The 25,966-nt window shown below is 54.4% G+C and overlaps 4 protein-coding genes and 1 pseudogene across 4 annotated transcripts; all 5 read left to right on the top strand.

Moving 5' to 3' along the window:
* The first annotated feature begins 805 nt into the window (after nt 1-805).
* Nucleotides 806-5,759, top strand: LOC134559045 (protocadherin beta-4-like). Its single transcript, XM_063413507.1, has one exon. The coding sequence runs from the start codon at nt 1,360-1,362 to the stop codon at nt 3,799-3,801; it is 2,442 nt and encodes an 813-aa protein (XP_063269577.1). The 5' UTR covers nt 806-1,359; the 3' UTR covers nt 3,802-5,759.
* An 11-nt stretch (nt 5,760-5,770) lies between these two features.
* LOC134559044 (protocadherin beta-15-like) lies at nt 5,771-9,296 on the top strand. The gene has a single exon (XM_063413506.1). The coding sequence runs from the start codon at nt 6,585-6,587 to the stop codon at nt 9,024-9,026; it is 2,442 nt and encodes an 813-aa protein (XP_063269576.1). The 5' UTR covers nt 5,771-6,584; the 3' UTR covers nt 9,027-9,296.
* Nucleotides 9,297-10,834: 1,538 nt separating this feature from the next.
* LOC134559046 (protocadherin beta-15-like) lies at nt 10,835-15,551 on the top strand. Its single transcript, XM_063413508.1, has one exon. The coding sequence runs from the start codon at nt 11,115-11,117 to the stop codon at nt 13,554-13,556; it is 2,442 nt and encodes an 813-aa protein (XP_063269578.1). The 5' UTR covers nt 10,835-11,114; the 3' UTR covers nt 13,557-15,551.
* A 131-nt stretch (nt 15,552-15,682) lies between these two features.
* On the top strand, nt 15,683-19,592 carry LOC134559171 (protocadherin beta-4-like). The gene has a single exon (XM_063413708.1). The coding sequence runs from the start codon at nt 16,320-16,322 to the stop codon at nt 18,759-18,761; it is 2,442 nt and encodes an 813-aa protein (XP_063269778.1). The 5' UTR covers nt 15,683-16,319; the 3' UTR covers nt 18,762-19,592.
* Nucleotides 19,593-21,408: 1,816 nt separating this feature from the next.
* LOC134559163 (protocadherin beta-15-like) lies at nt 21,409-25,861 on the top strand (annotated as a pseudogene).
* The last annotated feature ends 105 nt before the right edge of the window (nt 25,862-25,966 follow it).

Genomic DNA, 25,966 nt, shown 5'->3' with positions numbered 1-25,966 from the left:
AAAAAACACAACAAAATCTTTTGGCCTATGTGTGCCTTTAGTGTTCTGTCCCAGTCTGATTCTCTTGTAAATAAAGCAGCAGCAAATGAGTTAGGGTAGGCTATAACTGTAGAGAGTCATGAAAACTTATTCCTTGTCTTTTTGTGCATGAAAAGGCCACATGTCCATCCAAGAGAATTTGTTGAAGTTCGAATCAAGAGGAAGTAGAAGACAGGACTTTGAGTTTTGATTCCTGATTTTTGTTTCTGAATTCAGTGGCTTCTTGAGGGGACTAGAAAGCTGTCCTTATAGGATTATCTTCATTTGTGAAAGAGCTTTTGCATTTCTGTCTTTGCGATTTTGCCTTCTAGCCTCTGAACTATATTGAACATTATTTTGCCTGTTCCTCTACAGAAGGACTGCCAGCCAAACTATAATATCTGTTTGTTTGAATGATCTGTGTGATGCATGGAATATTAAGAAAGACTCCCTCACGCTGTTTTGTGCTGAAGATATACAGTGTAACATTGTGAACTGGTATCCCTCGGACTTTGAAAACATGAAAAAATGTGTAGAATTGAAATAAAGAGAACATTCTAACTCGTATTGTGGAGACAGAATTCTTTGTGGAGACGTTCTTTCCTGGAAAACTCCTTCAAGACTTTTAGAAGTCTGCGAGTTTTTCTCTCACTATGTCTCTTGAGAGAGGCAATGTAAGGTGGGAGCACTTGCTGAGTGTGGAGATGCAGTCGGTAGAGTGCACTTCGGCCAGCCTGTGCTGTCACCATCTCACTATCGCTGCTCGGTTTGTCCGGCTGAGGGATGAGGTCCTCTGGACTGAGCTTCGGCTTGAGGCATCCCTGGGAATGGCCGCGTTCCGTTCCTGCCCGCGGCTGTCCGGAAAGCTTTGGAATCGCGGGCCGGGGCGAGCGGCAGCGCGGGCTGCGGGCGGCGGCGGGCGCAGTCCCAGCGCGCACCGCTGGGTGGTGCCCTCGGCCAAGGCGGCGCCGAGCGGCTGCGGCAGCGGAGGCGGCCGAGCCCGGAGCAGCGCAGAACAGCTGAGATTAGAGCAGCCCAGCGCAGCTGAGATTAGAGCAGCGCAGAGCAGGCGGGTTTGACCGAAAACAGCCCAGCGCAGCGTAGCTCAACGAAACAGCCCAGCGCAGAGTAGCTCAGCAGGGCGGAGGTGACAGCGGCAGCAGCTGCGAGCGCTGCCCTCTGTCACCCGCTGCCGGGACACCCCGGCTGCCTGACGAGCCGCCGGAGGAATTACTGACACCGACCGAAGGCGCCCGCCCCCCACTCGGCCGCTTTCCGCGGGGAATCGCCCGGAACAGCCGCCACACCGACACCGACACCGGCCGCCGCCGCCGCCGCGCCATGGCGATCGCAAGGCAAGTGCTCTGTGTCTGTGCTTTGCTGTCGCTGCCGCACGCTCGCGCCGAGCCCATCCACTACTCCGTGGCCGAGGAGGCGGAGAGCGGCTCCCTTGTAGGCAAGCTGGCGGAGGACGCGGGGCTGACGCCGGCGCAGCTCTCGGCTCGCCGCGCCCGCCTGGTGTGGGAGGACGGGCGGCAGCATTTTCGCTTAGAGCGCGCCTCCGGCCGCCTCGTCGTGGCGGCCAGGCTGGACCGGGAGGAGCTGTGCGCCCAGGCCGCCCCCTGCATGCTCCCCTTCGAGCTGCTGCTCTCCAACCCCCTGCAGTTCTTTCGGGTCGAGGTAGCCCTGGAGGACATCAATGACCACTCACCCGTGTTCCCCGAGGAACGAGTCAGTTTTGACATCCTGGAAACGAGCGAGCCAGGCACTCGTTTCCCTCTGGAGGTGGCTCGGGACCTCGATATTGGCAGTAACACAGTCCAGGCATACAGTATAGCTCCACAGAACGAGTATTTTAGGGTGTCCTATGAGTCACGGATTACAGGCAAGAAGTATCTGGAACTGGTCTTGGAAAAGCCACTAGACAGAGAGGAGCAGGCAGAGATGGATTTCACTATTATTGCTGAAGATGGAGGTTCTCCTCCAAGGACTGGGACTGCTCAAGTGAAAATTGTCATTTTAGATGTAAATGACAATGCTCCCACCTTCACACAGGAGGAATACATAGGGCGGGTTTTGGAGAACATGCCAGAAGGTTCTGTGGTTCTGACTGTGCTGGCAACTGATCCGGATGCAGGAGTTAATGGCGACATTTCCTATCAACTCAGCCAAGCAGGGGGACAGAGTGATTCAGCATTTGTGATTGATCCCAGAACTGGTGAAATTAAACTCACAAAACCTCTGGACTTTGAAGCAGCACAGACTCATGAGCTCAGTGTGAGGGCAAAAGATGGAGGCGGCCTTTCAGCAATCTGCAAAGTGTTGGTGGAGGTGGTGGATGTGAATGACAATGCCCCAGAGCTGGTGGTCAACTCCTTCAGCAGTCCCCTCCCCGAGAACACAGCGCCGGGCACAGTGGTGGCCCTGTTTTCCGTCAGGGACCGGGATTCTGGTGCCAACAGCAAGATCTCCTGTGCCCTGGAGGATCAGCTCTTCTTCTCCCTGCGGCCGGCCTATAAGAATTACTATGAGCTGGTGACAGTGAGCGCGCTGGACCGCGAGGAGACGGCTCAGCACGTGCTGAGGGTCACAGCAGCAGATGCGGGCTCGCCTGCTCTCACAAGCACGCACACCTTCAGCGTGGACATCTCGGATGTCAACGACAACGCGCCCGTCTTCAACCAGACCTCGTACACCATGTATGTGCGTGAGAACAATGTCCCCACAGCGTTTGTGGGAGCCGTCAGCGCCGCCGATGCAGACGAGGGGCTCAATGCCAAGGTGACCTATTCCCTGGCGCCAGCGCAAGCGGCAGAGCGGCCCTGGTGCTCCTGCATCTCGGTGGACTCGGAGAAGGGACACGTGTTTGTGCTGCGGCCCCTGGACTACGAGCGCTTGAGGCAGGCCGAGGTGACGGTCAGTGCCTCTGACGCGGGCTCTCCTCCCCTCAGAGCCAACGTCACCGTCCGCCTGCTGGTGCTGGACCAGAATGACAATGCGCCGCTCGTGCTGTACCCAGGCCAGGACGGCAGCCCGGCGCCCGCCGAGCTGGTGCCCGTGTCGGCCGAGGTGGGCTACCTCATCACCAAAGTGGTGGCCGTCGATGCCGACTCGGGACAGAACTCGTGGCTCTCCTACCACCTGCTGAGGGCCACCGAGCCCGGGCTCTTCAGCGTGGCTGTGCAAAGCGGGGAGGTGCGTCTCAGGAGGCCCGTGACAGACAGAGACAGCGTGAAGCAGAAGCTCGTTGTCCTGGTCAGAGACAACGGCCAGCCCCCGCTCTCAGCCACCGCAGCTCTCAGCGCCCTCCTGCTCAAGGACTTCTCTGACGTGCGCCTCCCGCACAGCAGCGCCGCTACAGAGGACCAGGACGGCTCCCTCACCACCTATTTAATCATTTCCTTGGTCTTTGTCTCGCTCCTCTTCCTCGTCTCCACCACACTCTTTGTGGCTCGCAAGGTGTGCAAGAGAAAGGAGCTGGAGGCTGGCCCTGTGCTTTATGGTGCCGACAACTTGCAGAGCGGCCTGGCCGATGCAGCCGCTGCAGGGAGCCTGCCCCGCGCCTATTGCTACGAGATCAGCCTCACCACGGGCTCGGGCAACAGCGAGTTCAGATTCCTCAAGCCCATCGTCCGCAGCCTGCCCCCACAGCACTGTGCCACAGGCCAGGGCCCTGATGAGGAGCAGGATTTCCCCTGTGTCCCTGTCAGCACCGAGGACATGGCCCCAGACAATCGTGGCACTCTCTCTGCAGGACAGTTCAATGCTCTTTCCTTCAACTAGTTGGGGTGTGCACAGACAGAGGCTTCATGGCTCCTGGTAGAAAGGGATCTCAGCTGTAACCTCTGACAATGGTTCCTCCAGAGAAAACCTGTTTTTCCTATTTGGATAACCAATATCCCTCTCAGTGTAAGTCAGAATAAAAGTTTTCAGCTTCTCCAAAGACAGAAACAAATAAAAGACAATCAGTCTCTCACTCCAGCAGTAATACAGTTGAGCTCTGTTATTGTTATTTCTGATTTGCTTCAAGAAGAGAAATAGTGCTCCAGCTATGCTCCTTGTCAGAGTCCAGGACCTCCCTCTGGCAGCCTTGGAGGCTTTGGAGACCAGACAGGGGGTCTGGGATCTGTAGAAGGGCTTGAGCCAGCCTCACATAGAGCCCAGGAGGACACTGCATCTGATCCCTTTGCATGGGAGTGAATGCCCATATTGTATGAAGAATAACAAGCCAAAATAATTCAAAATAAGTAGGAGCTAGTTTATCACAGAGTGTAAGTGTACAGTCTAGGATTTTTGGTATATGGGCCTGAAGAGGAAAAATGGAGGAATTGGAGAATGGTCCTGTCCTCCTTGTTCTTGTTCTTTTCCCCCATTTTCTGCTGAGTTGTATCACAAGGTTTGGTTTACAGTAGAAATGACATGTTAGCATAGGTAGTAAGTATGGGTAAGGTTTTGTAAATAAAAAGTACATTGTGGACGGCGGTTGGACCAGGGAAATGGTACAAAGGGTCGGGGACCCTCTGATCTGCCCCAGCCCACTGCATGTCCTGCTGTGCTGGGGAAGCGTTGCAGAGCTGAGAAAGAACTGAGAGATAATGAAGAATAAACAACCTTGGAAACACGGACTGGCGGATTCAGCTTGTCTTCTCTGACTCTGGATTGGAACCTTTTGGGCAAGAAAAGCTCAAAAACCTTATTAACTAAGGGAACAGCAACTCCGAGGAGAATCTCAGGGAACAGCAACTCTGAGACCTCCTGTCTCTCTTGCTGTCAGACCTGACCATGAACCTCTTATTATTTGCTTTAACATAGTGGCACAATTGAGTAGACAAATCTCACACATGATAAAATTGCTCAAAGCCCTTTTTGCAGCTCAGAAAATTAAGCTAGTTCTGAATACTGTCTCACGATGTTCTGTTAGCATAGGGTTCTTCTTTCTGGGGTTTTGGATGTCTCTGTCTGGGATGTGTGGGCTCTGTGGGTTACAATCTCTCCTCAGTATGTCTGACTGTATGGCCATTGTGCATCTGCAGATGCTTCACTACTGCAGCACAGTGAAACAGGGAGCTGATCCCATCCAGGCATTGCAATGCTGGCAATTCCAGCTCTGCAGGGTAAATGGCTATTTTGATCCTATGAGTATAGAAGTGACGTCTCCTTCAAGGCACAGAGGAGTAGGAAAATTCACAACAAAGTCTTCCCTTGGTCTATGTGTGGTTTTTCAATCCCCCTCTGATTATCATAGAAATAAAGCAGCAGCAGATGTGTTACGGTAGGCTTTAACAGTAGAGGGCCATGAAAACTTATTCCCTGTCTTTGTGTGCATGACAAAGCCTCATGGCCATACAAGACAATTTTCTGAAGTTAGAATCAAGAAGAAAAGAGGACTTTGAGATTTGTTTCCTCATTCTTGTTTCTGAATTCAGTGGCTTCTTGTTGGGAGGAGCAAGCAGTCCCTACAGGATTTTCTGCATTTGTGTTAGAGCATTTCCATTCCCATTTCTGCCCTTTCTCCTTCTACCCTGTGAACTGTACTGGGCATTATTTTGCCTGTTCCTCTAGAGAAGGACTGTCACCCCATCTTGTATGAATGATTTCTGTGATGCACTGAATATTCCGAAAGCATCCCGCACAAAGTTGTGCTGAAGTTCTAAAGTGTAATATTGTGATTTGGAATGCTTCTGAGTTTGAAAACTCAAAAAAACCCATGTAGAATTGGAATAAAGAGAACACTCAGACTCCTTTTGTGGAGACAGAATTCTTTGTAGAGACGTTTTTTCCTGCAAAGCTCCTTCAAGGCTTTTCAGTATTCTGGAGTCCTTTTCTATTCTGGAGTCACTATATCCCTTGTCTGAAGCAGTGTTGGGTGGGTGCAGTGCCTTAGTTTGGAGATGCAGCCGGGAGAGTGCTCGTTAACATGTCCATGCTATAACCACTGCCCTATCAGTGTGCGAGTTTGTGCTGCCGGACAATGCGGCTGGGTTGTTTTTGGTTGAGTCTCCGCTTGAGGCTGCCCTGGGAATGGCCGCGTTCCGTTCCTGCCCGCGGCTGTCCGGAAAGCTTTGGAATCGCGGGCCGGGGCGAGCGGCAGCGCGGGCTGCGGGCGGCGGCGGGCGCAGTCCCAGCGCGCACCGCTGGGTGGTGCCCTCGGCCAAGGCGGCGCCGAGCGGCTGCGGCAGCGGAGGCGGCCGAGCCCGGAGCAGCCCAGCGCAGCTGAGATTAGAGCAGCGCAGAGCAGCTGAGATTAGAGCAGCGCAGCGCAGCTGAGATTAGAGCAGACCAGAGCAGGCGGGTTCGACCGAGCGCAGCCCAGAGCAGAGCAGAGCAGCCGGTCGCAGCCGGAACGAGCTTAGATCAGCCCAGCTCAGCCGGGCGGAGGTGGCAGCGGCAGCGGCGGCGAGTGCTGCCCTGTGTCACCCGCTGCCGGGACACCGCGGCTGCTTTAGGCACCACCGGAGGAATTACCTACAGCGACCGAAGGCGCCCGCCCCACACTCGGCCGCTTTCCGCGGGGAATCGCCCGGGACAGCCGCCACACCGACACCGACACCGGCCGCCGCCGCGCCATGGCGATCGCAAGGCAAGTGCTCTGTGTCTGTGCTTTGCTGTCGCTGCCGCACGCTCGCGCCGAGCCCATCCGCTACTCCGTGGCCGAGGAGGCGGAGAGCGGCTCCCTGGTAGGCAAGCTGGCGGAGGACGCGGGGCTGACGCCGGCGCAGCTCTCGGCTCGCCGCGCCCGCCTGGTGTGGGAGGACGGGCGGCAGCATTTTCGCCTAGAGCGCGCCTCCGGCCGCCTCGTCGTGGCGGCCAGGCTGGACCGGGAGGAGCTGTGCGCCCAGGCCGCCACCTGCATGCTCCCCTTCGAGCTGCTGCTCTCCAACCCCCTGCAGTTCTTTCGGGTCGAGGTGGCTCTGGAGGATATCAATGACCATTCGCCAGTTTTCCGGGATGATCGAGTCAGTTTAAGCATCCCCGAAACGAGCGAATCGGGCTCTCGTTTCCCCCTGGAGGTTGCTCGGGACCTCGATACTGGTAGTAACAACATCCAGGCGTACAGCATCTTTCCTGAAAATGGGTACTTTAATGTCTCCTTTGGAAGTCGGAGTGACGATGACACATATCTTGAACTGGTCTTGGAAAAGGCGCTAGACAGAGAGGAACAGGCAGAGATGACTTTCAGTGTTATTGCTGAAGATGGGGGCTCTCCTCCAAGGACTGGCACCACCGAAGTCAAAATTGTTATTCTAGATGCAAATGACAATGCTCCTGTCTTCACACAAGAACGATATATTGGAAAGGTTTTGGAGAACATGCCAGAAGGTTCTGTGGTTCTGACTGTGCTGGCAACTGATCCAGATGCAGGAGTGAATGGGGACATTTCCTATCAGCTCAGCCAAGCAGGGGGACAGAGTGACGCAGCATTTGTGATTGATCCCACAACTGGTGAAATTAAGCTCACAAAACCTCTGGACTTCGAAGAATCAGAACGTCATCACCTCCGTGTGAAAGCCACGGATGGAGGAGGCCTCTCAGCAATCTGCAAAGTGTTGGTGGAGGTGGTGGATGTGAATGACAATGCCCCAGAGCTGGTGGTCAGCTCCTTCAGCAGTCCCCTCCCCGAGAACGCAGCGCCGGGCACAGTGGTGGCCCTGTTTTCCGTCAGGGACCGGGATTCTGGTGCCAACGGCAAGATCTCCTGTGCCCTGGAGGATCAGCTCTTCTTCTCCCTGCGGCCGGCCTATAAGAATTACTATGAGCTGGTGACAGTGAGCGCGCTGGACCGCGAGGAGACGGCTCAGCACGTGCTGAGGGTCACAGCAGCAGATGCGGGCTCGCCTGCTCTCACAAGCACGCACACCTTCAGCGTGGACATCTCGGATGTCAATGACAACGCGCCCGTCTTCAACCAGACCTCGTACACCATGTATGTGCGTGAGAACAATGTCCCCACAGCGTTTGTGGGAGCCGTCAGCGCCGCCGATGCGGACGAGGGGCTCAACGCCAAGGTGACCTATTCCCTGGCGCCAGCGCAAGCGGCAGAGCGGCCCTGGTGCTCCTGCATCTCGGTGGACTCGGAGAAGGGACACGTGTTTGTGCTGCGGCCCCTGGACTACGAGCGCTTGAGGCAGGCCGAGGTGACGGTCAGTGCCTCTGACGCGGGCTCTCCTCCCCTCAGAGCCAACGTCACCGTCCGCCTGCTGGTGCTGGACCAGAATGACAATGCGCCGCTCGTGCTGTACCCAGGCCAGGACGGCAGCCCGGCGCCCGCCGAGCTGGTGCCCGTGTCGGCCGAGGCGGGCTACCTCATCACCAAAGTGGTGGCCGTCGATGCCGACTCGGGACAGAACTCGTGGCTCTCCTACCACCTGCTGAGGGCCACCGAGCCCGGGCTCTTCAGCGTGGCTGTGCAAAGCGGGGAGGTGCGTCTCAGGAGGCCCGTGACAGACAGAGACAGCGTGAAGCAGAAGCTCGTTGTCCTGGTCAGAGACAACGGCCAGCCCCCGCTCTCAGCCACCGCAGCTCTCAGCGCCCTCCTGCTCAAGGACTTCTCCGACATGCGCCTCCCGCACAGCAGCGCCGCCACAGAGGATCAGGACGGCTCCCTCACCACCTATTTAATCATTTCCTTGGTCTTTGTCTCGCTCCTCTTCCTCGTCTCCACCGCACTCTTTGTGGCTCGCAAGGTGTGCAAGAGAAAGGAGCTGGAGGCTGGCCCTGTGCTTTATGGTGCCGACAACTTGCAGAGCGGCCTGGCCGATGCAGCCGCTGCAGGGAGCCTGCCCCGCGCCTATTGCTACGAGATCAGCCTCACCACGGGCTCGGGCAACAGCGAGTTCAGATTCCTCAAGCCCATCGTCCCCAGCCTGCCCCCACAGCACTGTGCCACGGGCCAGGGCCCTGATGAGGAGCAGGATTTCCCCTGTGTCCCTGTCAGCACCGAGGACATGGCCCCACACAATCGTGGCACTCTCTCTGCAGGACAGTTCAATGCTCTTTCCTTCAACTAGCTGGAGTCAGCACAGACAGAGGCTTCATGGCTCATGGTAGAAAGGGATCCAGGCTGCAACCTCTGACAATGGTTCCTCCAGAAAAAAAATGGTTTTGCAATTTGGATAACCAATTTCCTTCTCAGTCTAAGTCAGAATAAAAGGTTTCAGCTTTTCCAAGGACAGAAATAAGGAAATAAAAGACAATCAGTCTCTCACTCCAGCAGTAATACAGTTGAGCTCAGTTACTGTTACTTTTGATTTGCTTTAAGAAGAGGGTTAGAACTCCAGGGATGCTCCTGACTCTCTTGCTGTCAGACCGCACCATGAACATCTTATTAATTTAACACAATGGCACAATTTAATAGAATATTCTTGCACTTGCTGAAATGGCACCAAGCCCTTTTTCCAGAAAAGCAAGGTACTTCAGAATAGATAGTGATGATGTTCTGTTGGCATAGGGCTTTTCCTTCTGGGTTTTTGAGTGTCTTTGTCTAAGATGTGTGGGCTCTGTGGTTTATTCTTTTTCTCAGCATGTCTGTCAGTATGGCCATTGTGCATCTGCAGATGCTTCACTACTGCTGCACAGTGAAAGAGGGAGTTGATCCCATCCAGCCACTGCAATGCTGGCAATTCCAGCTCTGCAGGGTAAAAGACTGTTTTCACCCTATGAGTACAGGGGTGTCATCTTGTTCAAGGCAGAGAGGAGCAGGAAAATGCACAACAAAATCTTCCCTTGCCCTATGTGTGGGTTTGGTTTTTAGTCCCCCTCTGACTGTCATAGAAATAAAGCAGCAGCAGATGTGTTTGAGTAGGCTATAAGTATAAAGAGACATGAAAATTTATTCTTTGTCTTTGTGTGCATGAAAAGGCCACATGTCCATGCAAGAGAATTTTCTGAAGTTAGAATCAAGAAGAACATGAGAAGAGGATTTTGGATTTTGTTTCCTTGTTCTTGTTTCCGAGTTCAGTGGCTTCTTTTTGGGACTAGAAAGCTGTGTCTATACAGGATTTTCTGCTTTTCTGTAAGAGTATTTGCATTCCAATTTCTGCCCTTTCTCCTACATTCCAAACTGTAGTGATTGTTCTTTTCCCTGCTCCTCCAGAGAAGGACTGCCACCCCATCTATAATTACTGAATATTTTTGGAATGATGTCTGTGATGCATGGCATATTCAGAAAGACTCCCTCACGCTGTCTTGTGCTGAAGTTATACAGTTTTAACAATGTGATCCTGGATGCCTCTGGGTTTGAAAAAAATTTTTTAAAATGCAGAATTGAAATAAGGAGAACACCCTAACTCTTTTTGTGAGGACCGAATCCTTTGATGAAATGTTCTTACCTGGAAAGTTCCTTAAAGGCTTTTCGAAGTTCAGCGAGTCTTTTTATCACTGTGTCCCTTGTCTGAAGCACAGTTGTGTAGGTGCAGTTCATTCGTTTGCAGATGCAGCCAGGAGAGTTCTCGTTATGATGCCTGTGCCGTTGCCACTGCGCTATCGTTGTCCGGGTTTTTCTTGCCGGGGAATGCAGCTTGTTGCTATGGGCTGAGTCTCCGCTTGAGGCATCCCTGGAAATCGCCGCGTTCCGTTCCTGCCCGCGGCTGTCCGGAAAGCTTTGGAATCGCGGGCCGGGGAGAGCGGCAGCGCGGGCTGCGGGCGGCGGCGGGCGCAGTCCCAGCGCGCACCGCTGGGTGGTGCCCTCGGCCAAGGCGGCGCCGAGCGGCTGCGGCAGCGGAGGCGGCCGAGCCCGGAGCAGCGCAGAGCAGCTGAGATTAGAGCAGACCAGAGCAGCTGAGATTAGAGCAGCGCAGAGCAGGCGGGTTTGACCGAGCGCAGCCCAGAGCAGAGCAGAGCAGAGCAGAGCAGCCGGTCGCAGCCGGAACGAGCTTAGATCAGCCGAGCTCGGCCGGGCGGAGGTGGCAGCGGCTGCGGTTGCGAGCGCTGCCCTGTGTCACCCGCTGCCGGGACATCCCAGCTGCCATACGAGCCGCCGGGAGGAATCTCACACTGTGAGGAAAGGCGCCCGCCCCGCACTCGGCCGCTTTCCGCGGAGAATCGCCCGGGACAGCCGCCACACCGACACCAACACCGGCCGCCGCCGCCGCCGCGCCATGGCGATCGCAAGGCAAGTGCTCTGTGTCTGTGCTTTGCTGTCGCTGCCGCACGCTCGCGCCGAGCCCATCCGCTACTCCGTGGCCGAGGAGGCGGAGAGCGGCTCCCTGGTAGGCAAGCTGGCGGAGGACGCGGGGCTGACGCCGGCGCAGCTCTCGGCTCGCCGCGCCCGCCTGGTGTGGGAGGACGGGCGGCAGCATTTTCGCTTAGAGCGCGCCTCCGGCCGCCTCGTCGTGGCGGCCAGGCTGGACCGGGAGGAGCTGTGCGCCCAGGCCGCCACCTGCATGCTCCCCTTCGAGCTGCTGCTCTCCAACCCCCTGCAGTTCTTTCGGATCGAGGTGGCTCTGGAGGACATCAATGACCACTCACCCGTTTTTCCCGAGGAAAGAGTCAGATTTAAGATTCCAGAAACGAGCGAGCCAGGCTCTCGTTTCCCCCTGGAGGTGGCTCGGGACCTCGATATTGGCAGCAACACAGTCCAGGCATACAGTATTGCTCCACAGAACGAGTATTTTAGTGTCTCCTATGAGACACGGATTACAGGCAAGAAGTATCTGGAACTGGTCTTGGAAAAGCCACTAGACAGAGAGGAGCAAGCAGAGGTGGATTTCACTGTTATTGCTGAAGATGGGGGTTCTCCTCCCAGGACTGGGACTGCTCAAGTCAAAATTGTCATTTTAGATGTAAATGACAATGCTCCCACCTTCACACAGGAGGAATACATAGGGCGGGTTTTGGAGAACATGCCAGAAGGTTCTGTGGTTCTGACTGTGCTGGCAACTGATCCGGATGCAGGAGTTAATGGGAACATTTCCTATCAGCTCAGCCAAGCAGGGGGACAGAGTGACGCAGCATTTGTGATTGATCCCCTAACTGGTGAAATTAAACTCACAAAACCTCTGGACTTCGAGGAAGCACAGACTCATGAGCTCAGTGTGAGGGCCACAGACGGTGGGGGCCTCTCAGCCATCTGTAAAGTGTTGGTGGAGGTGGTGGATGTGAATGACAATGCCCCAGAGCTGGTGGTCAGTTCCTTCAGCAGTCCCCTCCCCGAGAACACAGCGCCGGGCACAGTGGTGGCCCTGTTTTCCGTCAGGGACCGGGATTCTGGTGCCAACGGCAAGATCTCCTGTGCCCTGGAGGATCAGCTCTTCTTCTCCCTGCGGCCGGCCTATAAGAATTACTATGAGCTGGTGACAGTGAGCGCGCTGGACCGCGAGGAGACGGCTCAGCACGTGCTGAGGGTCACAGCAGCAGATGCGGGCTCGCCTGCTCTCACAAGCACGCACACCTTCAGCGTGGACATCTCGGATGTCAATGACAACGCGCCCGTCTTCAACCAGACCTCGTACACCATGTATGTGCGTGAGAACAATGTCCCCACAGCGTTTGTGGGAGCCGTCAGCGCCACCGATGCGGACGAGGGGCTCAATGCCAAGGTGACCTATTCCCTGGCGCCAGCGCAAGCGGCAGAGCGGCCCTGGTGCTCCTGCATCTCGGTGGACTCGGAGAAGGGACACGTGTTTGTGCTGCGGCCCCTGGACTACGAGCGCTTGAGGCAGGCCGAGGTGACGGTCAGTGCCTCTGACGCGGGCTCTCCTCCCCTCAGAGCCAACGTCACCGTCCGCCTGCTGGTGCTGGACCAGAATGACAATGCGCCGCTCGTGCTGTACCCAGGCCAGGACGGCAGCCCAGCGCCCGCCGAGCTGGTGCCCGTGTCGGCCGAGGCGGGCTACCTCATCACCAAAGTGGTGGCCGTCGATGCCGACTCGGGACAGAACTCGTGGCTCTCCTACCACCTGCTGAGAGCCACCGAGCCCGGGCTCTTCAGCGTGGCTGTGCAAAGCGGGGAGGTGCGTCTCAGGAGGCCCGTGACAGACAGAGACAGCGTGAAGCAGAAGCTCGTTGTCCTGGTCAGAGACAACGGCCAGCCCCCGCTCTCAGCCACCGCAGCTCTCAGCGCCCTCCTGCTCAAGGACTTCTCCGACGTGCGCCTCCCGCACAGCAGCGCCGCCACAGAGGATCAGGACGGCTCCCTCACCACCTATTTAATCATTTCCTTAGTCTTTGTCTCACTGCTCTTCCTCGTCTCCACCGCACTCTTTGTGGCTCGCAAGGTGTGCAAGAGAAAGGAGCTGGAGGCTGGCCCTGTGCTTTATGGTGCCGACAACTTGCAGAGCGGCCTGGCCGATGCAGCCGCTGCAGGGAGCCTGCCCCGCGCCTATTGCTACGAGATCAGCCTCACCACGGGCTCGGGCAACAGCGAGTTCAGATTCCTCAAGCCCATCGTCCCCAGCCTGCCCCCACAGCACTGTGCCACGGGCCAGGGCCCTGATGAGGAGCAGGATTTCCCCTGTGTCCCTGTCAGCACCGAGGACATGGCCCCAGACAATCGTGGCACTCTCTCTGCAGGACAGTTCAATGCTCTTTCCTTCAACTAGCTGGGGTGTGCACAGACAGAGGCTTCACGACTCCTGGTAGAAAGAGATCTGGACTGTAACCTCTGACAATGGTTCCTCCAGAAAAAAACTGGTTTTACGATCTGGATAACCATTTTCCCTCTCAGTCTAAGTCAGAATAAAAGAATTCACCTTCTCCAAAGACAGAAAGAAATAAAAGACAATCAGCCTCTCACTCCAGCAGTAATACAGTTGGGATCTTTTATTGTTATTTCTGAATTTCTTTAAGAAGAGAGCATAGAAGAAGCATTGCTTTAAGAAGAGAGAGCTCCAGCTATGCTCCTTGTCAGAGTCCAGGACATCCCTCTGGCCACCTTGGAGGCTTTGGAGACCTGACAGGGGGTCTGGGTGCTGTACAAGGGGCTCAGCCGGCCTCACACAGAGCCCAGGAGGACACTGCCTCTGATCCCTGGCCACGGGAGTGAATGCCTGCATTGTTTGAAGAATCACAAGCTGAGAGAATTCAAAATAATTAGTAGCTAGTTTATCACAGAGTGTAAATGTAGAATCTAAAGTATTTAGTATATGGGCTTGAAGAGACAAGATGGAGGAAGTGGGGAGTGGTCCTGTCCTCCTTGTTCTTGTTCTTTTCCCCCGTTTTCTGCTGAGTTGTATCACAAGGTTTGGTTTACAGTAGAAATGACATGTTAGCATAGGTAGTGAACACTGGTAAGATATTGTAAATAAAAAGTTCATTGTGGATGGTGGTTGGACCAGGGAAATGGTACAAAAGGTCGGGGACCCTCTGATCTGCCCCTGTCTGCCGCATGTCCTGCTGTGCTGGGGATGCCCTGCAGAGCTGAGAAAGAACTGAGAGATAATGAAGAATAAACAACCTTGGAAACACGCACTGGCAGACTCTGTTTGTCTTCTCTGACTCTGGCGTTGAACCTTTCGGGCAAGAAAAGCTCAAAAACCTTATTATCTAAGGGAACAGCAACCCCGAGGAGAATCTCAGGGAACAGCAACTCTGAGACCTCCTGTCTCTCTTGCTGTCAGACCTGACCACGAACCACTTATTATTTGCTTTAACACAGTGGCACAATTGAGTAGACAAATCTCACACATGATGAAATTTCTCAAAGCCCTTTTTGCAGCTCAGAAAACTAAGCTAGTTCTGAATACTGTCTCACGATGTTCTGTTAGCATAGGGTTCTTCTTTCTGGGGTTTTGGATGTCTCTGTCTGGGATGTGTGGGCTCTGTGGGTTACAATTTCTCCTCAGAATGTCTGTCTGTATGGCCATTGTGCATCTGCAGATGCTTCACTACTGCAGCACAGTGAAACAGGGAGTTGATCCCATCCAGGCATTGCAATGCTGGCAATTCCAGCTCTGCAGGGTAAAAAGCTATTTTGATTCTATGAATTCAGGGGTGTCATCTTCTTCACAGCAGAGAGGAGCTGAAAAAAGCACAACAAAATCTTTTGGCCTATGTGTGCCTTTAGTGTTCTATCCCAGTCTGATTCTCTTGTAAATAAAGCAGCAGCAAATGAGTTAGGGTAGGCTATAACTGTAGAGAGTAATGAAAACTTATTCCTTGTCTTTTTGTGCATGAAAAGGCCACATGTCCATCTAAGAGAATTTGTTGAAGTTCGAATCAAGAGGAAGTAGAAGACAGGACTTTGAGTTTTGTTTCCTGATTCTTGTTTCTGAATTCAGTGGCTTCTTGAGGGGACTAGAAAGCTGTCCCTATAGGATTATCTTCATTTGTGAAAGTGCTTTTGCATTTCTGTCTTTGCGATTTTGCCTTCTAGCCTCTGAACTATATTGAACATTATTTTGCCTGTTCCTCTACAGAAGGACTGCCAGCCAAACTATAATATCTCTTTGTTTGAATGATCTGTGTGATGCATGGAATATTAAGAAAGACTCCCTCACGCTGTATTGTGCTGAAGATATACAGTGTAACATTGTGAACTGGTATCCCTCGGACTTTGAAAACATGAAAAAATGTGTAGAATTGAAATAAAGAGAACATTCTAACTCCTATTGTGGAGACAGAATTCTTTGTGGAGACGTTCTTTCCTGCAAAACTCCTTCAAGACTTTTCAAAATTCTGCAAGTTTTTCTCTCATTATGTCTCTTGAGAGAGGCAATGTAAGGTGGGAGCACTTGCTGAGTGTGGAGATGCAGTCGGTAGAGTGCACTTCGGCCAGCCTGTGCTGTCACAATCGCACTATCGCTGCTCGGTTTGTCCTGCTGAGGGATGAGGTCCTCTGGACTGAGCTTCGGCTTGAGGCATCCCTGGGAATGGCCGCGTTCCGTTCCTGCCCGCGGCTGTCCGGAAAGCTTTGGAATCGCGGGCCGGGGCGAGCGGCAGCGCGGGCTGCGGGCGGCGGCGGGCGCAGTCCCAGCGCGCACCGCTGGGTGGTGCCCTCGGCCAAGGCGGCGCCGAGCGGCTGCGGCAGCGGAGGCGGCCGAGCCCGGAGCAGCGCAGAGCAGCTGAGATTAGAGCAGCGCAGAGCAGGCGGGTTTGACCGGGAACAGCCCAGCGCAGCGTAGCTCAGCGAAACAGCCCAGCGCACAGTAGCTCAGCAGGGCGGAGGTGACAGCGGCAGCGGCTGCGAGCGCTGCCCTGTGTCACCCGCTGCCGGGACACCCCGGCTGCCTGACGAGCCGCCGGAGGAATTACCCACAGCGACCGAAGGCGCCCGCCCCCCACTCGGCCGCTTTCCGCGGGGAATCGCCCGGGACAGCCGCCACACCCACACCGACACCGGCCGCCACCGCCGCCGCCGCCGCGCCATGGCGATCGCAAGGCAAGTGCTTTGTGTCTGTGCTTTGCTGTCGCTGCCGCACGCTCGCGCCGAGCCCATCCGCTACTCCGTGGCCGAGGAGGCGGAGAGCGGCTCCCTGGTAGGCAAGCTGGCGGAGGACGCAGGGCTGACGCCGGCGCAGCTCTCGGCTCGCCGCGCCCGCCTGGTGTGGGAGGACGGGCGGCAGCATTTTCGCTTAGAGCGCGCCTCCGGACGCCTCGTCGTGGCGGCCAGGCTGGACCGGGAGGAGCTGTGCGCCCAGGCCGCCCCCTGCATGCTCCCCTTCGAGCTGCTGCTCTCCAACCCCCTGCAGTTCTTTCGGGTCGAGGTGGCTCTGGAGGATATCAATGACCACTCACCCGTGTTCCCCGAGGAACGAGTCAGTTTTGACATCCTGGAAACGAGCGAGCCAGGCTCTCGTTTCCCTCTGGAGGTGGCTCGGGACCTCGATATTGGCAGTAACACAGTCCAGATGTACAGTATCGCTCCACAGAACGAGTATTTTAGGGTCTCCTATGAGTCACGGATTACAGGCAAGAAGTATCTGGAGCTGGTCTTGGAAAAGCCACTAGACAGAGAGGAGCAGGCAGAGATGGATTTCACTATTATTGCTGAAGATGGAGGTTCTCCTCCAAGGACTGGGACTGCTAAAGTGAAAATTGTCATTTTAGATGTAAATGACAATGCTCCCACCTTCACACAGGAGGAATACATAGGGCGGGTTTTGGAGAACATGCCAGAAGGTTCTGTGGTTCTGACTGTGCTGGCAACTGATCCGGATGCAGGAGTTAATGGGGACATTGCCTATCAACTCAGCCAAGCAGTGGGACAGAGTGACTCAGCATTTGTGATTGATCCCCTAACTGGTGAAATTAAACTCACAAAACCTCTGGACTTTGAAGCAGCACAGACTCATGAGCTCAGTGTGAGGGCCAAAGATGGAGGGGGCCTTTCAGCAATCTGCAAAGTGTTGGTGGAGGTGGTGGATGTGAATGACAATGCCCCAGAGCTGGTGGTCAGTTCCTTCAGCAGTCCCCTCCCCGAGAACACAGCGCCGGGCACAGTGGTGGCCCTGTTTTCCGTCAGGGACCGGGATTCTGGTGCCAACGGCAAGATCTCCTGTGCCCTGGAGGATCAGCTCTTCTTCTCCCTGCGGCCGGCCTATAAGAATTACTATGAGCTGGTGACAGTGAGCGTGCTGGACCGCGAGGAGACGGCTCAGCACATCCTGAGGGTCACAGCAGCAGATGCGGGCTCGCCTGCTCTCACAAGCACGCACACCTTCAGCGTGGACATCTCGGATGTCAACGACAACGCGCCCGTCTTCAACCAGACCTCGTACACCATGTATGTGCGTGAGAACAATGTCCCCACAGCGTTTGTGGGAGCCGTCAGCGCCACCGATGCGGACGAGGGGCTCAACGCCAAGGTGACCTATTCCCTGGCGCCAGCGCAAGCGGCAGAGCGGCCCTGGTGCTCCTGCATCTCGGTGGACTCGGAGAAGGGACACGTGTTTGTGCTGCGGCCCCTGGACTACGAGCGCTTGAGGCAGGCCGAGGTGACGGTCAGTGCCTCTGACGCGGGCTCTCCTCCCCTCAGAGCCAACGTCACCGTCCGCCTGCTGGTGCTGGACCAGAATGACAATGCGCCGCTCGTGCTGTACCCAGGCCAGGACGGCAGCCCGGCGCCCGCCGAGCTGGTGCCCGTGTCGGCCGAGGCGGGCTACCTCATCACCAAAGTGGTGGCCGTCGATGCCGACTCGGGACAGAACTCGTGGCTCTCCTACCACCTGCTGAGGGCCACCGAGCCCGGGCTCTTCAGCGTGGCTCTGCAAAGCGGGGAGGTGCGTCTCAGGAGGCCCGTGACAGACAGAGACAGCATGAAGCAGAAGCTCGTTGTCCTGGTCAGAGACAACGGCCAGCCCCCGCTCTCAGCCACCGCAGCTCTCAGCGCCCTCCTGCTCAAGGACTTCTCAGACGTGCGCCTCCCGCACAGCAGCGCCGCCACAGAGGATCAGGACGGCTCCCTCACCACCTATTTAATCATTTCCTTGGTCTTTGTCTCGCTGCTCTTCCTCGTCTCCACTGCACTCTTTGTGGCTCGCAAGGTGTGCAAGAGAAAGGAGCTGGAGGCTGGCCCTGTGCTTTATGGTGCCGACAACTTGCAGAGCGGCCTGGCCGATGCAGCCGCTGCAGGGAGCCTGCCCCGCGCCTATTGCTACGAGATCAGCCTCACCACGGGCTCGGGCAACAGCGAGTTCAGATTCCTCAAGCCCATCATCCCCAGCCTGCCCCCACAGCACTGTGCCACGGGCCAGGGCCCTGATGAGGAGCAGGATTTCCCCTGTGTCCCTGTCAGCACCGAGGACATGGCCCCAGACAATCGTGGCACTCTCTCTGCAGGACAGTTCAATGCTCTTTCCTTCAACTAGCTGGGGTGTGCACAGACAGAGGCTTCATGGCTCCTGGTAGAAAGAGATCTGGACTGTAACCTCTGACAATGGTTCCTCCAGAAAAAAAATGGTTTTGCAATTTGGATAACCATTTTCCCTCTCAGTCTAAGTCAGAATAAAAGGTTTCAGCTTTTCCAAGGACAGAAAAAAGGAAATAACAGACGGTCTCTCACTCCAGCAGTAATACAGTTGAGCTCAGTTACTGTTACTTTTGATTGGCTTTAGGAAGAGGAATAGTGCTCCAGCTATGCTCCTTGTCAGAGTCCAGGAAATCCCTCTGCCCACCCCGGAGGCTTTGGAGACTGGACAGGGGGTCTGGGATCTGTACAAGGGGCTCAGCCATCCTCACACAGAGGAGGACACTGCTTCTGATCCCTGTCCATGGGAGGGAATGCCCACATTGTATGAAGAATCACAACCCAGAAGAATTCAAAATAAGTGGTAGATAGTTTATCACAGAGCGTAAATGTAGAATTTAGGATTTTTAGTATATGGGCTTGAAGAGGAAAGATGGAGGAAGTGGGGAGTGGTCCTGTCCTCCTTGTTCTTGTTCTTTTCCCCCATTTTCTGCTGAGTTGTATCACAAGGATTGGTTTAGAGTAGAAATGACATGTTAGCATAGGTAGTGAACACTGGTAAGATATTGTAAATAAAAAGTTCATTGTGGATGGTGGTTGGACCAGGGAAATGGTACAAAGGGTCGGGGACCCTCTGATCCTCCCAGTCCTTCCGCGTGTCCTGCTCTGCTGGGGATGACCTGCAGAGCTGAGAAAGAACTGAGAGAGAATGAAAGAATAAACAACCTTGCAAACACGGACTGGCAGACTCAGCTTGTCTTCTCTGACTCTGGCGTGGAACCTTTTGGGCAAGAAAAGCTCAAAAACCTTATTACCTCGGGGAACAGCAACCCTGAGACCTCCTGTCTCTCTTGCTGTCAGACCTGACCACGAACCACTTATTATTTGCTTTAACACAGTGGCACAATTGAGTAGACAAATCTCACACTTGATGAAACTGCTCAAAGCCCTTTTTGCAGCGCAGAAAACGAAGCTGGTTATGAATACTGTGTCACGATGTTCTGTTAGCATAGGGTTCTTCTTTCTGGGGTTTTGGATGTTTCTGTCTGGGATGTTTGGGCTCTGTGGGTTACAATCTCTCCTCAGTATGTCTGTCTGTATGACCATTGTGCATCTGCAGATGCTTCACTACTGCTGCACAGTGAAACGGAGCTGATCCCGTCCAGCCACTGCAATGCTGGCAATTCCAGCTCTGCAGGGTAAAAGGCTGTTTTCACCCTATGAGTACAGGGGTGTTATGCTGTTCATGGCAGAGAGGAGCATGGAAATGCACATCAAAGTCTTCCCTTGGCCTATGTGTGGGATTGGATTTCAGTCCCCCTCCAATTATGATGGAAATAAAGCAGCAGCAGATGTGTTAGGGTAGGCTTTAACTGTAGAGAGTCATGGAAACTTATTCCTTGTCTTTGTGTGCATGAAAAGGCCACATGTCCGTCTAAGAGAATTTTCTGAAGTTAGAGTCAAGAAGAACATGAAAAGAGGGCTTTGAATTTTGTTTCCTCATTCTTGATTTTGAGTTTAGTGGCTTCCTGTTGGGACTAGAAAGCTTTCCCTACAGGATTTTCTGCATTTGTGTTAGAGCATTTCCATTCCCATTTCTACCCTTTCTTCTGCCTTCTGAACTGTACTGAGCATTCTTTTCCCTCCTCCTCTAGAGAAGGACTGCCACCCCATTTATAATAACTGGTTGTTGGAATGACATCTGTGATGCATGGCATATTGAGAAAGACTCCCTCATGCTGTGTTGTGCTGAAGTTATACAGTTTAAAAATGTGATCTTGTATGCCTCTGGGTTTGATAAAAATCTTTAAAAATGTAGTATAGAAAAAAAGAGACCACCTTTAACTCTTTTTGTAGAGACCGAATTCTTTGATGAAACGTTCTTACCTGGAAAGCTCCTTTAAGACTTTCCAAAATTCTGCCAGTCTGTTTCTCTCTGTGTCCCTTGTCTGAAGCTCTGTTGGGTAGGTGCAGTCCCTTCGTTTGGAGATGAATGCTGGAGAGTTCTCGTTATGATTCCTGTACCATTTCAATTGCGCTATCGTTGTGCGGGATTTTCCTGCCGGGCAATTCGGCTTGAGTCTCCGCTTGAGGCTGACCTGGGAATGGCCGCGTTCCGTTCCTGCCCGCGGCTGTCCGGAAAGCTTTGGAATCGCGGGCCGGGGCGAGCGGCAGCGCGGGCTGCGGGCGGCGGCGGGCGCAGTCCCAGCGCGCACCGCTGGGTGGTGCCCTCGGCCAAGGCGGCGCCGAGCGGCTGCGGCAGCGGAGGCGGCCGAGCCCGGAGCAGCCCAGAACAGCTGAGATTAGAGCAGCGCAGAGCAGCTGAGATTAGAGCAGCGCAGAGCAGATGAGATTAGACCAGACCAGAGCAGCCGGGTCCGACCGAGCGCAGCCCAGAGCAGAGCAGAGCAGCCGGTCGCAGCCGGTCGCAGCCGGAACGAGTTTAGATCAGCCCGGCTCAGCCGAGCGGAGGTGGCAGCGGCAGCGGCGGCGAGCGCTGCCTTGTGTCCCCCGCTGCCGGGACACCCCGGCTGCCATACGAGCCGCCGGGAGGAATCTCACACCGTGAGGAAAGGCGCCCGCCCCGCACTCGGCCGCTTTTCGCGTAGAATCGCCCGGGACAGCCCCGACACCGACACCGACACCGGCCGCCGCCGCCGCCGCCGCCGCCGCGCCATGGCGATCGCAAGGCAAGTGCTTTGTGTCTGTGCTTTGCTGTCGCTGCCGCACGCTCGCGCCGAGCCCATCCGCTACTCCGTGGCCGAGGAGGCGGAGAGCGGCTCCCTGGTAGGCAAGCTGGCGGAGGACGCGGGGCTGACACCGGCGCAGCTCTCGGCTCGCCGCGCCCGCCTGGTGTGGGAGGACGGGCGGCAGCATTTTCGCTTAGAGCGCGCCTCCGGACGCCTCGTCGTGGCGGCCAGGCTGGACCGGGAGGAGCTGTGCGCCCAGGCCGCCCCCTGCATGCTCCCCTTCGAGCTGCTGCTCTCCAACCCCCTGCAGTTCTTTCGGGTCGAGGTGGCTCTGCAAGACATCAATGACCATTCGCCAGTTTTCCCCAAGGAAAGAGTCACTTTTAAGATTACAGAAAAGAGTGACTTGGGCTCTCGTTTCCCCCTGGAGGGCGCTCGGGACCTCGATATTGGCAGTAACGGCATACAGGCATACAGCATCTCTCCCGAGAACGAGTATTTTAGTGTCTCCTATGGAAGTCGGAGTGAGGATGACACATATCTTGAACTGGTCTTGAAAAAGGCGCTAGACAGAGAGGAGCAGGCAGAGATGGATTTCAGTGTTATTGCAGAAGATGGGGGTTCTCCTCCCAGGACTGGGACCACCGAAGTCAAAATTGTCATTCTAGATGTAAATGACAATGCTCCCATTTTCACACAGGAGCGTTACATAGTAAAGATTTTAGAGAACATGCCAGAAGGTTCTGTGGTTCTGACTGTTCTGGCAACTGATCCAGATGCAGGGGTTAATGGGGACGTTTCCTATGAACTCAGCCAAGCAGTGGGACAGAGGGACTCACCATTTGTGATTGATCTCACAACTGGTGAAATTAAACTCACAAAACCTCTGGACTTTGAAGATTCAAATCAACATGAGCTCCGTGTGAAAGCCACAGATGGAGGGGGCCTCTCAGCAATCTGCAAAGTGTTGGTGGAGGTGGTGGATGTGAATGACAATGCCCCAGAGCTGGTGGTCAGTTCCTTCAGCAGTCCCCTCCCCGAGAACACAGCGCTGGGCACAGTGGTGGCCCTGTTTTCCGTCAGGGACCGGGGCTTCTGGTGCCAATGGGAAGATCTCCTGTGCCCTGGAGGATCAGCTCTTCTTCTCCCTGCGGCCGGCCTATAAGAATTACTATGAGCTGGTGACAGTGAGCGCGCTGGACCGCGAGGAGACGGCTCAGCACGTGCTGAGGGTCACAGCAGCAGATGCGGGCTCGCCTGCTCTCACAAGCACGCACACCTTCAGCGTGGACATCTCGGATGTCAACGACAACGCTCCCGTCTTCAACCAGACCTCGTACACCATGTATGTGCGTGAGAACAATGTCCCCACAGCGTTTGTGGGAGCCGTCAGCGCCGCCGATGTGGACGAGGGGCTCAATGCCAAGGTGACCTATTCCCTGGCGCCAGCGCCAGCGGCAGAGCGGCCCTGGTGCTCCTGCATCTCGGTGGACTCGGAGAAGGGACACGTGTTTGTGCTGCGGCCCCTGGACTACGAGCGCTTGAGGCAGGCCGAGGTGACGGTCAGTGCCTCTGACGCGGGCTCTCCTCCCCTCAGAGCCAACGTCACCGTCCGCCTGCTGGTGCTGGACCAGAATGACAATGCGCCGCTCGTGCTGTACCCAGGCCAGGACGGCAGCCCGGCGCCCGCCGAGCTGGTGCCCGTGTCGGCCGAGGCGGGCTACCTCATCACCAAAGTGGTGGCCGTCGATGCCGACTCGGGACAGAACTCGTGGCTCTCCTACCACCTGCTGAGGGCCACCGAGCCCGGGCTCTTCAGCGTGGCTGTGCAAAGCGGGGAGGTGCGTCTCAGGAGGCCCGTGACAGACAGAGACAGCGTGAAGCAGAAGCTCGTTGTCCTGGTCAGAGACAACGGCCAACCCCCGCTCTCAGCCACCGCAGCTCTCAGCGCCCTCCTGCTCAAGGACTTCTCTGACGTGCGCCTCCCGCACAGCAGCGCCGCCACAGAGGATCAGGACGGCTCCCTCACCACCTATTTAATCATTTCCTTGGTCTTTGTCTCGCTCCTCTTCCTCGTCTCCACCGCACTCTTTGTGGCTCGCAAGGTGTGCAAGAGAAAGGAGCTGGAGGCTGGCCCTGTGCTTTATGGTGCCGACAACTTGCAGAGCGGCCTGGCCGATGCAGCCGCTGCAGGGAGCCTGCCCCGCGCCTATTGCTACGAGATCAGCCTCACCACGGGCTCGGGCAACAGCGAGTTCAGATTCCTCAAGCCCATCGTCCCCAGCCTGCCCCCACAGCACTGTGCCACGGGCCAGGGCCCTGATGAGGAGCAGGATTTCCCCTGTGTCCCTGTCAGCACCGAGGACATGGCCCCAGACAATCGTGGCACTCTCTCTGCAGGACAGTTCAATGCTCTTTCCTTTAATTAGCTGTCATGTGCACAGGCAAAGGTGTCAATGTTCATGGTAGAAAGGGATCTGGACTGTGACCGCTGACAATTCCTCCAGAGAAAACCTGTTCTTCCAATTTGGTTAACCAATTTCCCTCACAGTGTAAGTCAGAATAAAAGGTTTCAGCTTCTCCAAAGACAAAAAGAAGGAAATAAAAAGCCATCAGTCTCTCACTCCAGCAGTAATACAGTTGGGCTCAGTTATTGTTATTTCTGGTTTGCTCTAAGAAGAGCAATAGTGCTCCAGCTCTGCTCCTTGTCGGAGTCCAGGACATCCCTGTGGCTCCCCTGGATGTTTTGGAGACCGGACAGGAGATCTGGGATCTGTACAAGGCGGTCAGCCAGCCTCCCATAGAGCCCAGGAGGACACTGCTTCTGATCCCTGTCCATGGGAGTCAATGCCCACATTGTATGAAGAATCACAAGCCAGAAGAATTCAAAATAAGGAGTAGCTAGTTTATCACAGAGTGTAAATGTCGAATTTAGAATTTTTAGTATATGGGTTTGAAGATGCAAGATGGAGGAATTGGGGAGTGGTCCTGTCCTCCTTGTTCTTGTTCTCTTCCCCCATTTTCTGCTGAGTTGTATCACAAGGATTGGTTTAGAGTAGAAATGACATGTTAGCATAGGTAGTAAGTATGGGTAAGATTTTGTAAATAAAAAGTTCATTGTCGACGGCAGTCGGACTAGAGGTACAAAGGGTCTGGGACCCTCTGACCTGCCCCAGTCTTTCTGCGTGTCCTGATCTGCTGGGGATGCCCTACAGAGCTGAGAAAGAACTGAGATATAATGAAAGAATAAAGAACCTTGGAAACACGGACTGGCAGACTCTGTTTGTCTTCTCTGACTCTGGCGTGGAACCTTTTGGGCAAGAAAGGCTCAAAAACCTTATTACCTCGGGGAACAGCAACCCTGAGACCTCCTGTTTCTCTTGCTGTCACACCTGACCATGAACCTCTTATTATTTGCTTTAACACAGTGGCACAATTGAGTAGACAAATCTCACACTTGATGAAATTGCTCAAAGCCCTTTTTGCAGCTCAGAAAACTAAGCTAGTTCTGAATACTGTCTCACGATGTTCTGTTGGCATAGGGTTCTTCTTTCTGGGGTTTTGGATGTCTCTGTCTGGGATGCGTGGGCTCTGTGGGTTACAATCTCTCCTCAGTCTGTCTGTCTGTATGGCCATTGTGCATCTGCATCTGCTTCACTACTGCTGCACAGTGAAATAGGGAGTTGATCCCGTCCAGCCACTGCAATGCTGGCAATTCCAGCTCTGCAAGGCTATTTTCACCTTATGAATACAGGGGTGTCATCTTCTTCAGGGCATAGCGGAGCATGAAAATGCACAACAAAATCCTCCTTTGGTATATGTGTGGGTTTGGTTTTCAGTCCCCCTCCGATTATCAAGGAAATAAAGCAGCAGCAGATGTTTTAGGATAGGCTTTTCTTTAGAAAGTAACGAAAACTTATTCCTTGTCTTTGTGTGAATGAAAAGGCCACATGTCTGTCCAAGAATATTTTCTGGGGTTAGAATCCAGAAGAACACGAAAAGAGGATGTTGAGTTTTGTTTCCTCGTTCTTGTTTCTGAGTTTGGTGTCTTCTTGGTGGGACAAGAAATCTGTGCCTCTACAGGATTTTCTGCATTTGTGTTAGCGCATTTGCATTCCCATTTCTGCCCTTTCTCCTGCCTTCTGAACTGTACTGATTGTTCTTTTCTCTGCTCCTCTAGGGAAGGACTGCAACCCTATCTATAATAACTGGTTGTTGAAATGATGTCTGTGATGCATTGCATATTGAGAAAGACTACCTAAAGATCTGTTCTTGGGAACTTACACAGTTTTACACTGTGATCTTGGATGCCTCTGGGTTTGAAAAAATAATAATATTTTTAAAAAAGTAGCATAGAAATAAAGAGAACACTCTAATTCCTTTTGTGGAGACCGAATTCTTTGATGAAACGTTCTTA

This window comes from Prinia subflava, chromosome 16 (genome assembly GCF_021018805.1).
Source record: "Prinia subflava isolate CZ2003 ecotype Zambia chromosome 16, Cam_Psub_1.2, whole genome shotgun sequence".
NCBI classification, from domain to species: domain Eukaryota; kingdom Metazoa; phylum Chordata; class Aves; order Passeriformes; family Cisticolidae; genus Prinia; species Prinia subflava.
This window is presented reverse-complemented; position numbering and strand designations above follow the sequence as displayed.